This window comes from Podarcis cretensis, assembly GCF_951804945.1.
Source record: "Podarcis cretensis genome assembly, chromosome: 10".
Lineage (NCBI taxonomy): Eukaryota > Metazoa > Chordata > Lepidosauria > Squamata > Lacertidae > Podarcis > Podarcis cretensis.
In genome coordinates this window covers 41,857,093-41,870,193 of record NC_137179.1, presented here as the reverse complement: position 1 = coordinate 41,870,193, position 13,101 = coordinate 41,857,093, and the positions used below count along the sequence as shown (strand labels likewise).

At 41.3% G+C, this 13,101-nt stretch overlaps 1 protein-coding gene across 3 annotated transcripts in view; it reads left to right on the top strand.

The window, feature by feature from the left end:
• PTPRQ (protein tyrosine phosphatase receptor type Q) overlaps nt 1-8,863 on the top strand; it is a 108,272-nt gene extending 99,409 nt beyond the window's left edge. For all 3 annotated transcript variants that reach the window (XM_079991791.1, XM_079991790.1, XM_079991789.1), the window contains 7 exons: nt 588-664; nt 3,025-3,159; nt 3,274-3,399; nt 4,301-4,449; nt 5,266-5,401; nt 7,055-7,178; nt 8,770-8,863. In XM_079991791.1, the coding sequence (XP_079847917.1) occupies nt 588-664; nt 3,025-3,159; nt 3,274-3,399; nt 4,301-4,449; nt 5,266-5,401; nt 7,055-7,178; nt 8,770-8,807 (785 nt within the window). In that variant the 3' untranslated portion in view covers nt 8,808-8,863. The remainder of the gene's footprint in view (nt 1-587; nt 665-3,024; nt 3,160-3,273; nt 3,400-4,300; nt 4,450-5,265; nt 5,402-7,054; nt 7,179-8,769) is intronic.
• The last annotated feature ends 4,238 nt before the right edge of the window (nt 8,864-13,101 follow it).

Here is a 13,101-nt window from a genome sequence, read left to right as displayed (position 1 = left end):
TACACAGAATGTCAGTCTGCAGAAAAGCCGGTATACATTTGCTGTGATTCAGTGGTAAAGATTGTCTGGGTGAGCCCTAAGTTTTGAAATATATTCTAGCATACTTTATTTGTACTACATAAGACTAGAAATGGGCATTATGTTTACACATTCAGGAATGAGGAAGAACCATATTTGGAGTTCTTATTACATCATGGCTTCGCAGAAATGACAAATATTGTAAAGAACTGCTCAAACCTTTTAATTCCACCCCCCCCCCAGTTACTACATTTTAACAGAGGCAGAAGATACGGTAAGTGAATATAGGCATCTCGCTAACAGAAATTATCTGTCAAAAGGTATGTAAACTCCAAGAACTTGCTGGACACAAAGACGGCAGTTATAACAAAGAAGTATAGAATTTTTTTTACTCCAGGTTTATACTCTTTTTAGTGTCATATTAGGATCCTTACGGTATTTCTGTACCCCATTAAAAATCAACACTATAACATATGTAAATAGGAGTATAGACATATAGGTCAAGTGGTTTGAAACAAATAGAAGAAACAAGCATATTTCGTTTCATTGACTTTATTTTCGTTGTACAGATAATAATAACAGAGTGAAGCTGATGCCTGATGCTAGCATACCTGGATCAGATTACATCAATGCTAGTTATGTGTCTGTAAGTTTGGGATCATTTGTAATTGTTATCACATTCTTCCTATTTTTAGTGTGTGTGTGTGGTTTGAAACAAATATATTTTATGCAGAAAATAATTAGGGTTTTTTTTAATTATGCTCACAAGTCAATAAAAATCTAAATAGTTACAGGTCAAATAATTCACAGCTGTTTATTAGTCACCTGATACATTATATACAGAACAGGTGGCAAGGAAAAGCTATGTTAATCCTCTCTCCTGCAAGAATGAGGTGAGATTCTGTAACTTAGGGGTGCAAAATGTTACATTTGTTATGTGCTTTCTCAGCTGGTAAAGCTGCTGTTGGAAGCAGGCTCTGGGCTAAATAAACCCTCAGCCAGATCCAAGAGGGCTGATTTCTTACAGTTTTACAGAAAAGCAGCAAAACTAAGGCATTAGCAAAATGGTATCAGCCTCCATTTGTAATGCAGTATATACCATATCTCTGATTATATATCAAATCCATTAGGAAGATCGATATAAAGATTTCTGCAGGGTGAGGACTTTCTCTACCACTCTGTCATCTCTCTCTGTGTGTGTATATTTCTGCACATGAGAGTGCTGATGTCATCCAGTGCTATTGCTTCATATGAATCAGGAGGGGCTCCACATGTACTGTGACCAGTGTCTGAAAGCAATGATGGGATTCAGGAAGGCTAATAAACTGAAACTTAATAATAATAATAATTTATTATTTATACCCTGTCCATCTGGCTGGGTTTCCCCAGCCACTCTGGGCAACTCCCAACCGAATGTTAAAAACACAATACAGCATTAAACATTAAAAACTTCCCTAAACAGTGCTGCCTTCAGATGTCTTTTAAAAATCATATAGTTGCTTATTTCCTTGACATCTGCTGGGAGGGTGTTCCACAGGCGGGCGCCACTACCGAGAAGGCCCTCTGCCTGGTTCCCTGCAACCTCACTTCTCGCAGTGAGGGAACCGCCAGAAGGCCCTCGGTGCTGGACTTCAGTGTCTGGGCTGAACAATGGGGGTGGAGACGCTCCTTCAGGTATACTGGGCTGAGGCCATTTAGGGCCTTAAAGGTCAGCACCAAACTTTGAATTAATGGGAATTGAATCCCATTAATGTTGAGATGCTATTCGTAGGTGGTTCCAATGTCCTGGAATTAGGGAGACAGCCTGTGGGCTCCCTCTACAGCAAAAGGTCTCTAGCTTGGGTATACTCCTCAATCTCATGTTGTCACAGGAGGCCTAGATTTCCTCAGTAGTGAGGAAAGCCTGTCCCCAGTGGTGAGTCATTGGCCAGCTGCGGCTGTTGCTGGACTGGAATAGATTGGCTTCTGGAAACCATGCCCTAGTAACCTGACAATTGGACTATTACAATGCGCTCTATGTTGGGCAACACATGAAGATGGCTTGGAAGCTACAGCTAGTGCAGAATGCAGCTGCCTGGCTGTTAAGTAGGGTAGCAAAATGGAATAATATATCACCAATTCTCACAGCTTTGTACTGGCTCCCAGTGCATCAAGCCCTGAATACCTTGGGGCCCTAGTACTTAAGGGAGGATTTCTGCAGTGATAAAGATGCAAAGTTCCTAAGTCCCTGGCATCTCTAGGTAGAGCTGGGCAAGAACTCTGACTGAAAGACTGGTGAGCTGCAGCCAGTCAGTGAAGACCATAACTGAGCTAGATGGACCAATCATCTGACTCGATACAAGGCAGCACCTATGTTCCAATACCTGCCAGCTTGATGTGACAGGGAGGCTTTGTTTGTGGCCTCAAAGGTGTGTGTCATCTGTTGGGTGGCGATGCAAGACAAGGTCTAGCTCCCCAATTGTGGAATTCTCTCTCACGGAACTAGGAGTGTCCTTGCTGCTAACATTTTGGTGTCAACAAAATACAATTTATTCATTCAGGCCTTTGGAGGATGATGCCTCGGATGGTGCCATCTGTTTTGTGATGTGAATATTGTTTGTTTTTTTGTTCACTGTGTAATTTATTCTGGCCAATGTGGGATTATTATTTTTTTGATACTCTGCTTTAAATATTTTAATTATTGTAGTTCATGTAGTTGATCATGCTGTAAACTGTGCTGGGCTCTTTTAAGAGGAAGAGCTGTTTAGAACTGTAATAAATAAATCCCCCCACGTACAACGTTTTTGAGAGTTCATAGGTTCAGTAAAAGATTCCTACATCGTTCTCTCTAGTTCCAAATTCCTTCTGAACACCCATGGGAATGCACTGAGTTACTGAAGGACCTCCTGCAATAACAGGTGCATTTCTCTTAATATAGTCATAGGCTGCAAATGAGATGGCTTGCTGAATGCATCTTTTTCGCTCTTTTTCTTTATAAGCATTTGCTATGGTTCATCTTTTCTTTAGGGCTATTTATGTCCAAATGAATTCATTGCTACTCAAGGACCATTACCAGGCACAGTGGGGGATTTCTGGAGAATGGTATGGGAAACAAGAGCAAAAACCCTTGTTATGCTTACTCAGTGTTTTGAAAAAGGACGGGTAAGTTGAACTTAAGAAATACATTTGGTAACTGCCAATTGCCCTTTCAAAAAGCCTTCATGTTGTTATTCCCCCCTCCCCAAAATAAGCCACTTTATTCCATACTGGTTGCAGATAAGATGTCATCAATACTGGCCTGAAGACAACATACCAGTGACTGTGTTTGGAGATATAGTGATTACTAAATTAGTAGAAGACGTTCAAATAGACTGGACCATCAGGGATTTAAAGATTGAAAGGGTAAGGTCTGGTGATTTTTTAAAAAGTTGTTACCGTTTCTGTGAAAACTATGCTGCTTACACTTCTGATTTTAATTCAAAACATATCAAGCTATCCATAATATTTATTATTCCATTATGAATACACTATATTGAATGTTATGCTTCCAAATACAGTGGTACCTTGGTACTTGAATGGCTTGGCTCCGACGGGAAGGTAAACGGCGTTTCCGTGCGCTGCTCTGGTTTGCCAGAAGCGCCTTAGTCCTGCTGGCCACATGACCCGGAGCTCGGCCAGTAAAGTGAGATGAGCATCGCAACCTGAGAGTTGTCCGTGACTGGACCTAATGGTCAGGGGTCCCCTTACTTTTACCTTCTATCAGAGGCAGAACAATCACCTACAATGTTGGTCTTCCAACCGAGTCTATTACTTCTGAGAATGGTTGATTTTTGTTCTTTGCATATCAATGCTTAATTGTGTTTGTCAGATAAGATAATCCAGTCAAGATCAAGGTTCTTAGGTGGGAGAGCTTAGTCAGTAGGGTCTCATCAACAAAATCTTACTTGAATTTAGCCCAGTTATGTGTGGCCTTTCAAGCTGCAGTTGAAAGTACCATATTTTTCGCTCTATAGGACGCACCATACCATAAGACGCACCTAATTTTTGGAGGAGGAAAACAAGAAAAAAAGTATTCTGAATCTCAGAAGCCAGAACAGCAATAGGGATCGCTACACAGTGGAAGGAGCTATCCCTCTTGCTGTTCTGGCTTCTGGGATAGCTGCGCAGCCTGCATTTGCTCCATAAAACGCACACACATTTCCCCTTACTTTTTAGGAGGAAAAAAGTAAGTCTTATAGAGCAAAAAATATGGTATTTGCCATTCTGAAATAAAACCTTGCTTCTTTCTGTTTGTATTTGGAAGCATGGAGATTGTATGATGGTACGTCAGTGTAACTTCACAGCCTGGCCTGAACATGGAGTACCTGAATCGAGTGCATCATTAGTCCATTTTGTAAAGCTGATCCGTGCTAGCCGAGCACATGATAGCACACCTATAGTTGTTCACTGCAGGTAATAAATTATTTTCCTTTGTAAAAAATGTAAAGGATTTTATATATTTTTCATCTAATTCCTCCTAACCCCAACCCCCATATAATATAGCATAAATGGGTACAGTAACATAAATAGCATTCTTAAGGGCATATACATAAAAATAAGCAGGAAACAAAATATTCAGTACATAAAATGAAAACCTGTAAACAAAGCAAGTGATAAGCCAATAATAAAAAAGGTGTGGCCTAGTGAACACTTTTGATAGTTAGACTATGAAGCTAAGTTAGGGGCATGGCCTATTCTTTCTAGATGTGGCAGTCACTAGGCATGTTGCTTTTAGGGCTAGAACGGGAGGGTGGGGGAATGAAAAGAAAAACATGCAACATGCAATCCATAGCTCAACACCAATGAAGTGTCCGGAGGAACCTACTTCGTGTAGCACAGCAGATATCTATGAATGAGAGCCATCAGTTGGAGAACAGCATGGAGCTAGGAATGACTGTGAGACCAATGACAATTGCAGTAAAAAGCCTTCATTAACGTAAGCCAGGGCACTTACCCTCTTACCCCTATTAGGAGTGAATCCAGGCCAGCAACTTCCTTCTGTTTTGATTGGATACCATCGTACCAATCTGGGAATGCAATAATGCTTAGTCAATAAAAGATTCTGGGGTACCTTGTTTGGTTTCACTGACATAAGTACACCTAAAAATAAATAATCATTGTCTATATTTAGTCAAAACTGTAATCTACTTTTTATTGCAACTGTGATTTTCCATTAGAGATGTTAAACATTCATGTGAAAATACTTCAGTCTTGACTTGTTCCTTATAGCGCTGGAGTCGGAAGAACGGGAGTTTATATCGCCCTGGACCATTTAACACAGCATATAAATGACCATGATTTTGTGGATATCTATGGTCTTGTAGCTGAGCTGAGAAGTGAAAGGATGTGTATGGTACAAAATCTGGTAAGATGCTCAGAATCTATGCTATGGCCTACTTGTCACTAATAGCAGCTGAGATTGCAAGCCTGCCCCCTTGGATTGTATCTGTTTAAACTGCAGATGATGGCTCAAATGATAAATTGCTGCTGCATGAAAAAATAAAAACTCCAACACATAGAAAGCAGCATGTTGGGGAGAAGGCTTTATTGGGGTGGTTGGGTTTAGAGTCTGTAGTATCATGCACAGTCCTGTTGATGCACATAGCAAGAAACCGATGCAGTCCTCCTTTGTGTGTCTTCTCATATCTGTTCCTAAAAGTCTGATACAATACAGAAAAGGGTGAGTGGGCGGTTTCCAAATTATTAATGGTAATAACCAGTGCTTTTGTTCTAAAAAAATGTTTAGGGGTACTCTCATTTTCCTACTCATATTGAAATACTGCCACTCAGTGAGGCCAAACTTAGATTCACAAATTGTTTAGGGTATGCATACCCCTGCGTACCCCCAGAATAAAGCACCAATAATAACAATAACAACAAGAATAATTATAATAATTTAAAATTAGCATTGCTTTCCTTCTCTTCCTGTAAATGGCTTCTAAGTGAATCTTTGGATACTTATGAACTGTTAAGCCAGGAGAATAATGCTTTGAGTGTGTGTGTGTGTGTGTGTGTGTGAGAGAGAGAGAGAGAGAGAGAGGGGGGGGGGGGGAGAGAGAGAGAGAGAGAGAGAGAGAGAGAGACAGACAGACAGACAGACAGACAGACAGACAGACAGAGACAGAGAAACATTTTGTTACCCACCAAGAGAAATGTAAAAAAGGGCAAGCTAAAATATACTGGATAGTGATGAGTTGGATTTCATCTACAATGTTGCAACAGAGAGCCAGCTGGAACTTAGCTGAGTACATGCACCAGGAATGGAGAGCCCTGGAATCCAACAGATGTTGTTGGACTCTGGCCCACATCATCTCCAACCACCATAAATAAAAATAAATAAATAAACAAACCTTTATTGTCCCTATACCACCTGCGTGCAGTGAAATTAAACAAGCCCCCCCCCCCATACACTCAGTCGCGTTCGCACTCTGTGTGCTTGTTGGAAGTCAATTGCCCAATGGTCAGGGATGATGGGAGCTGTAGTCCAACGACATCTCGATGGCTACAGGTTCTACATCCCTGGCATATACAACGGTGCATCAAAATATGTGTCAATTCTCCCTGGGCTCCCAGAGAGCATTTTAATAGCCTGTGGAATATCATCTTCTCCTTAGGTCAGGAGTCAGGGCCACGCTCCTTGTAGCATCTCCTGCAAGGAAAGGATGTCCCCAAACCGATTCTACCCGGTGGCAGCAAAGCAGGTCTTACCTTGACCTTTTTCTTGGGATTCTAATTTTGAGATGTTTTCTTCCACAGTTGTAACTTTTGGGAGGACAACCCTACAAATGATGCTTACCTAAAATTTTTCTGATTTTCCTGGAAGCCCACTTTCCCAAATATTATTCAGATAACCTCTTGGAGTCTGAGAAAACATGAATTCACTGTAACAATGTTCTTTGTGCTAGAAGTGCTCTTTGTATAAATTCCAAAATAACTTCAAAACATTTTCCCATTAGAAGCAAGTTCTCCATGCATAAATAAGCTAAACTGAGAAACCTTTAATTTTCAAACTTTGCAGGCACAGTATATATTTTTGCACCAGTGCGTTTTGGACTTATTGACAATTAAGAGGAGCAGTCAGCCTGTGTGTTTTGTTAATTATTCAGTACTGCAGAAGATGGACTCTTTTGATGCCATGGAAGGTAAACAAATATACACTGTACCAAAACAGGGGGCTATTTTAGGTTGCCATGTGCAAGTGTTTGGCCATATTGAAGTAGCATGCATGGAGAAACATTATTTGATTTCAGGGGTTTATTTGTTTTTATGGTTTTCTGCCCTTTGGGGGGGAAACCCAATTAGTTTTCTCTGTCTACAAGCTGTCACTGGATGAACTCATTAAATCCCATGGATTTCATTATGATCAGTATGCCAGTGACATCCAGCTCTGTCTCTTTACTACAGAACTTCCACCCTCCACACAATTCTGCATCTCCATTTGTCTGTCTGGTGTTTCCACTTGGATGTTTGTCATCTCGAAAAAATGAAAACAAAAGACTGCACTTCTCATCTTTCCTACTAAGCCCTCCTCTTCTCACATACCTTCCACATCCATCAACAATGTCACTGTCTACCTTAATGAATATGCATGAAATTTTTGCCTTACCTTTGCCTTCTCTTTGCTCTCCATATTCAGTACAGTCATACCTCGGGTTACCTTCAGGTTGCGTTTTTTTGGGATATGGACCACCAAAACCCGGAAGTACCGGAATGGGTTACTTCTGGGTTTTGGCGGTCGTGCATGCACAGAAGCGCTAAATCACGCTTTGAGCATGCGCAGAAGCGCCGAATCGTAACCTGCACATGCGCAGACATTCGCAACCTGAGCGTCCACTGTACCTTGCCAAGTATTGACCTATGCCTCCATGGACAGCTGAGAGTCCAAAATGACTCCCAGGCTGCACAACTGGTCCTTCAGGGGCATGGTTACCCCATTCAAGACCAGAGGTCCCCCACACCTGCCCACTCTCTGTCCCCCCAAACAGTAATTCTGTCTTGTCATGATTCAATCTCAATCCGTTAGCCACCATCCATTCTCCAACTGCTTCCAGACACTCACACAGGACATTCATTGCCTTTACTGGTTCTGATTTAAAAGAGAGGTAGAGCTGGGTATCATCCACATACTGATGAACACCCAGCCCTCTTCTTTGCCCCTTCAGCAGAAACTCCTCATCTATGCCTTCAAAGCGCTCCATGGCTTTGCCCCTCCTGATCACTCTGCTCTTGTTTTCTGATACATTCCTGCCTTCACATCCAGCTCTATCATCCTCAGCTTTTCAGTGGTTGGGGGATGCAGAGACACTGCTTCTTAAGCCCCTTCATTTCCCTGACATGGGCCACATCCCAGGAATGGACTACATCTGCCCTAGTCATGCAGTCAGTGAGAGGGTAAAAGATAAAGCTCACCACCACTTACATCATCTTGCCTGCATAGGATTTGATGTTTGCTACACCAGTGGATCTTCCCCAGCTCCCATCACTGTAAAGTAGGATGGCTCTGTGACACAAATGGAAAGTAGCAATAAGCAAGTTGTGCTTTACTATGGTGACTGCAGAACAGAAAATTGCAGAACAGAAAATTTCCATTACCTTCCCTTTTCTTGTGGCACCAGGAGCAGTCGAAGCTACATGTTTTTATAATTTAATTCTTAATTTGTTCTAAACCATTTTGTGTGACCGGTTGAGATTAATTTTAAAAACTTTCAACTATTGTGTCTGTTTCTTTTCTAGGTGATGTGGAACTAGAGTGGGAAGAAACCACCATGTAAAAAAACAGATAAAAACCTTACATTTTGAGAAACAACTGTGTTGGGTTTTTTAAAAAGATATTAAAAAATCAATAATTCAGGGGCCAAAACAAACCCCCCTCTTACAGTGAACTAACAGCAAATATTAATTTTTGTAAGAATAATAATGTTATAGTTTATACTCTATTTATGTGCCTTCATAAATACTATAAATTATTAAATGATACTTTTGTACAGAGTTTAGTCCTGTTGTTATAACAAAATTGTTATATGTATTGGGTACAGTCCAGGAATGGCTAATCACAAATAAGTCCCATTGATAGCAATAGAATATAAGCATTTAACTGTATGCTGTGATCCGTATCCAGCTAAATCATTACACTTGCAGAAGCCAGCACATAGCTTCCCATCAACACAATGGAAGCCCCCATTCCCATGTGTGCCCAATGGCATCCCCAAATCTGTTCTGGAGGGTTGGGGGAAGTCCCAGAACAGATTTAGGGGGCACACGGTGGGAGAAGAAAGGGGGAGAAGAAGGTTATGTTGCACAAGAAAAATCCTTCTGCTTACAGAACCCTACCCTTAGTGTTACATTGGATACAACCCTTTCTCTCACTAATTTCCTTGGGATTTAGGGACTAACTAGGCATTACAAGAGACACTTGAGTGGCTGCTGCTTCATGTCCCTTTCTCTCCTCTTCTCAGTAACATCTAGAATACAACTCATAATATAACATCACCACTGCTGTACATTTCCATGCTTCCAACACTCAGTTATGTGGGTGAAGCGATACACAGTGCAGTGATAATGCATTGTAACCTGAGGTTCATACAGTGAATCTGACTGGCAGGAGATGCAGAATAGATAAGCACTTCTTCACACAGATCATAGTTAATCTGATTTTTGCTGTCACAAAATGTGGCGGTGGCTACTCGCTCAGATGGCTTTAAAAGGAGAATAGACAAATTCTTAGGTGGTAACTACCAGTGGCTAGAAATTAGGGTGGGTATATGCCATCTGTACTTGCTGGTGAGCAACGGCAAGCAAAGGCCTTGTGCCCTTCATGTGGGATTCTCAGGGGCATCTAGTTGAAACAATATGGTAGCTCAGACAGGCCTTCCACCTTTCCTGATCACCCTGCAGTACTGCTTTTATGTGTTATACAGCAGCACAACTGGACACCTTCCTCTGCCCCAGCTGCAACAAACAATTTCTCTCCCATATTGGTCTCAGCAGCCACAACATTATATTTGAGCTTTCACCCAATGTAAAAGTCAATTCTTGAACTGTAGTGGGATATAGTGCATTTCCAAGTTATTTGCTTCCAGGGTGGAGGGCAGAATCCATTTGCAAATAATATGAAAAAGAATGCTAAACTTGCACTATATTGCCACTAGAAGTGTACAGATAAAATATTTTACCATGCTCACCTTAAAAAAACATAATGACCACAATCATGCAATACTGATACATGTGGTTTTATGCCCATTAATTTCAGTTGGCTTTAATGTGCATCACTCTGCCCACTTTTGGGCACAGTTCTGAAGCATCTACACCAGTGGTGGCCAAGCTTGGCCCTCCAGCTGTTTTGGGACTACAACTCCCATCATCCCTAGATAACAGGACCAGTGGTCATGGATGATGGGAAGTGTAGTCCCGAAACAGCTGGAGGGTCAAGTCTGGCCATCACTGATCTACACCATGTACCTACATACAGGCCCATGAGTGTACACATGAGCAGATTATTTCAGAATTGCAGCCGGGAGTCCAAATCCAAAAATGGCAACCTATCTACCAAAGCAGGCTTCCACATATGTAGCAGAATTCTTGCATGCAAATGGGGCATGAATCCAATCTATGCCTTTCATTGGTAGGCTTATTTTTGTCCCGATGTGGATTAACATACATCCAAATGATACACTACTAAAAGCAACAGACAACTTACTTTGAAAGTGTGTCTAATTTTTCTTTGCTCTCTTGTTAACTGGTAAGTTTAAAGAAACCTGCTTTTGTGCATGGATCACATCTTTGGATCAGGGCCTATAACCTTCCTTTGAGGAAATGCTCTGGACACATTCCGCATACCTCTAAATTACTATAGGATAAAGGTAAAGGGACCCCTGACCATTAGGTCCAGTCATGACTGACTCTGGGGTTGCAGCGCTCATCTCACTTTATTGGTCGAGGGAGCCGGCGTACAGCTTCCGGGTCATGTGGCCAGCATGACGAAGCTGCTTCTGACGAACCAGAGCAGCGCACAGAAACGCCGTTTACCTTCCCGCTGGAGCGGTACCTATTTATCTACTTACACTTTGATGTGCTTTTGAACTGCTAGGTTGGCAGGAGCAGGGACCGAGCAACGGGAGCTCACCCCGTCACAGGGATTCGAACCGCCGACCTTCTGATCGGCAAGTCCTAGGCTCTGTGGTTTAACCCACAGCGAGGAAATGCTCTGGACACATTCCGCATACCTCTAAATTACTATAGGATAATACATGTCTAAATGAGCCAAATGTGATGCAGAGCATTCGTATTCCTCAGGTGTATATAATTCAGTGTGCAGATCTGTTCTCCTATTTGTGGTTGATTGTGAGGGAAAGCTGCCATCCCATAAACTCAGTTGACTTAAGAGGATGGGGTTGATTGAAGTAAGATGACTTCCAGGATTATCATAACATTTCCCTAAATGTATGCTCTTCTGTTTTGACTCTTTGTTTTATGGGAGTTGAAATATTATCTTATGATCCTGAACAGCTGAAAACTCACCCCTCTGACACTGTGGAGATTTTTCAGCTTTTATTCAGCACACAGTAGCTTTTCAGGGACACTCGGGGCTATTTAACCCATCGTGGAATGACGACCAGAGATTATTGGTTTTCTTGTTCCGTTTTGCAATGCATTTGGTAATTGTACGTGCTTGACGATTAAAAAAACAAACACTGTCTCACATTCCTAATACTTTTCTAATGCTGTAAAATAAATAAATAAAGTTTTACATTTTATTATACAATATAATTCTCAATACCGTGTTGTCTCCTATATACAATTCTATCAGTTACGTTTGAAAAGTCTGCATGGAGTCAAATTCTTTCCCACCCTGGTCCTTTCCAGATGATTTGGACTACAAATTCCATTACCTCCAACCAGCATAGTCAATGGTCAGAGATGATGCTGTAGTCCGACACATCTGGAAGGCACCAGCTTAAGGGAGTTTTGCCTGAAGTTGAGATCAAACAACTAGGCAGTTCAGACCTTATTTTGGGAGAGGAAGGATACAAGGTCTAATTCATGCAACATTGCTTGGGTTCTTTTTTAACCCCCCCCCCTCCCAGTCCAGATTGTATGGAATATTTGTTTATTCCTCTACCAGTCTGAATCCAATTGCAAGTTAAACACACTTCTGCATAAAGTCTTACAGGACTTTCTTAGGAATATTTTAACAAATTGGCAATATTTTAACAAATGAGAATTTGGAATTGTGCTTTTTGAAGCCTGATGTTCCTTTGTTATGTTTATTGCTGTTCTTATTTTTTGTTCTTACTGTTCATAAACAGTTTTGCGTTTCATGTGAATAGAAAGAAATACAATCAATCTAATCAATGTTCCATGGAAAAACACTTTTGAAGCTGTAAGGACCCTCAAAAGCAGTTTGTGGTAGGACATATGGATCTTCAATCTGATGAAAGTGGCAGTTTTGAAATCCTACTAAGTACAGTGGTACCTCGGGTTACCGTACATACTTTACTTCAGGTTACACACTCCACTAAGCCTGAAATAGTGCTTCAGGTTAAGAAATTTGCTTCAGGATAAGAACAGAAATCAGGCTTCGGCGGCGCGGTGGTAGCAGGAGGCCCCATTAGCTAAAGTGGTGCTTCAGGTTAAGAACAGTTCAGGTTAAGAACGGACCTCCAGAATGAATTAAGTACTTAACCCGAGGTACCACTGTATGCCCAATTTAAAATGCTTCAGAAATAAAAACCAAAATCAGAGTCTCGGTGTGGGAAAGGGTTTAACAGGACGATGCACCAGGCAAGGAGGATGTGCTGAGAACATTTCTTTTTGCGAGGACAAACTCTCTAGTAAATTCACCTGTCAGGCTAAAGAAATAACGGCGCTTTTTAATGCAGAAGAAAAGAAAGAGGTGATACTCACAGCTGTTCATATACTTGGCAAGCCATTTTTGTGCAGCTCCCATTTCATTTGGCTCATTCAAAACACGTGTTCTCCATTTATTATAAATCTACTTTCACATATTTGACAAATTGCTTAGGAAGGGCTCTACACATGTGGAGCATGGTTTTATTTGCACTTGGT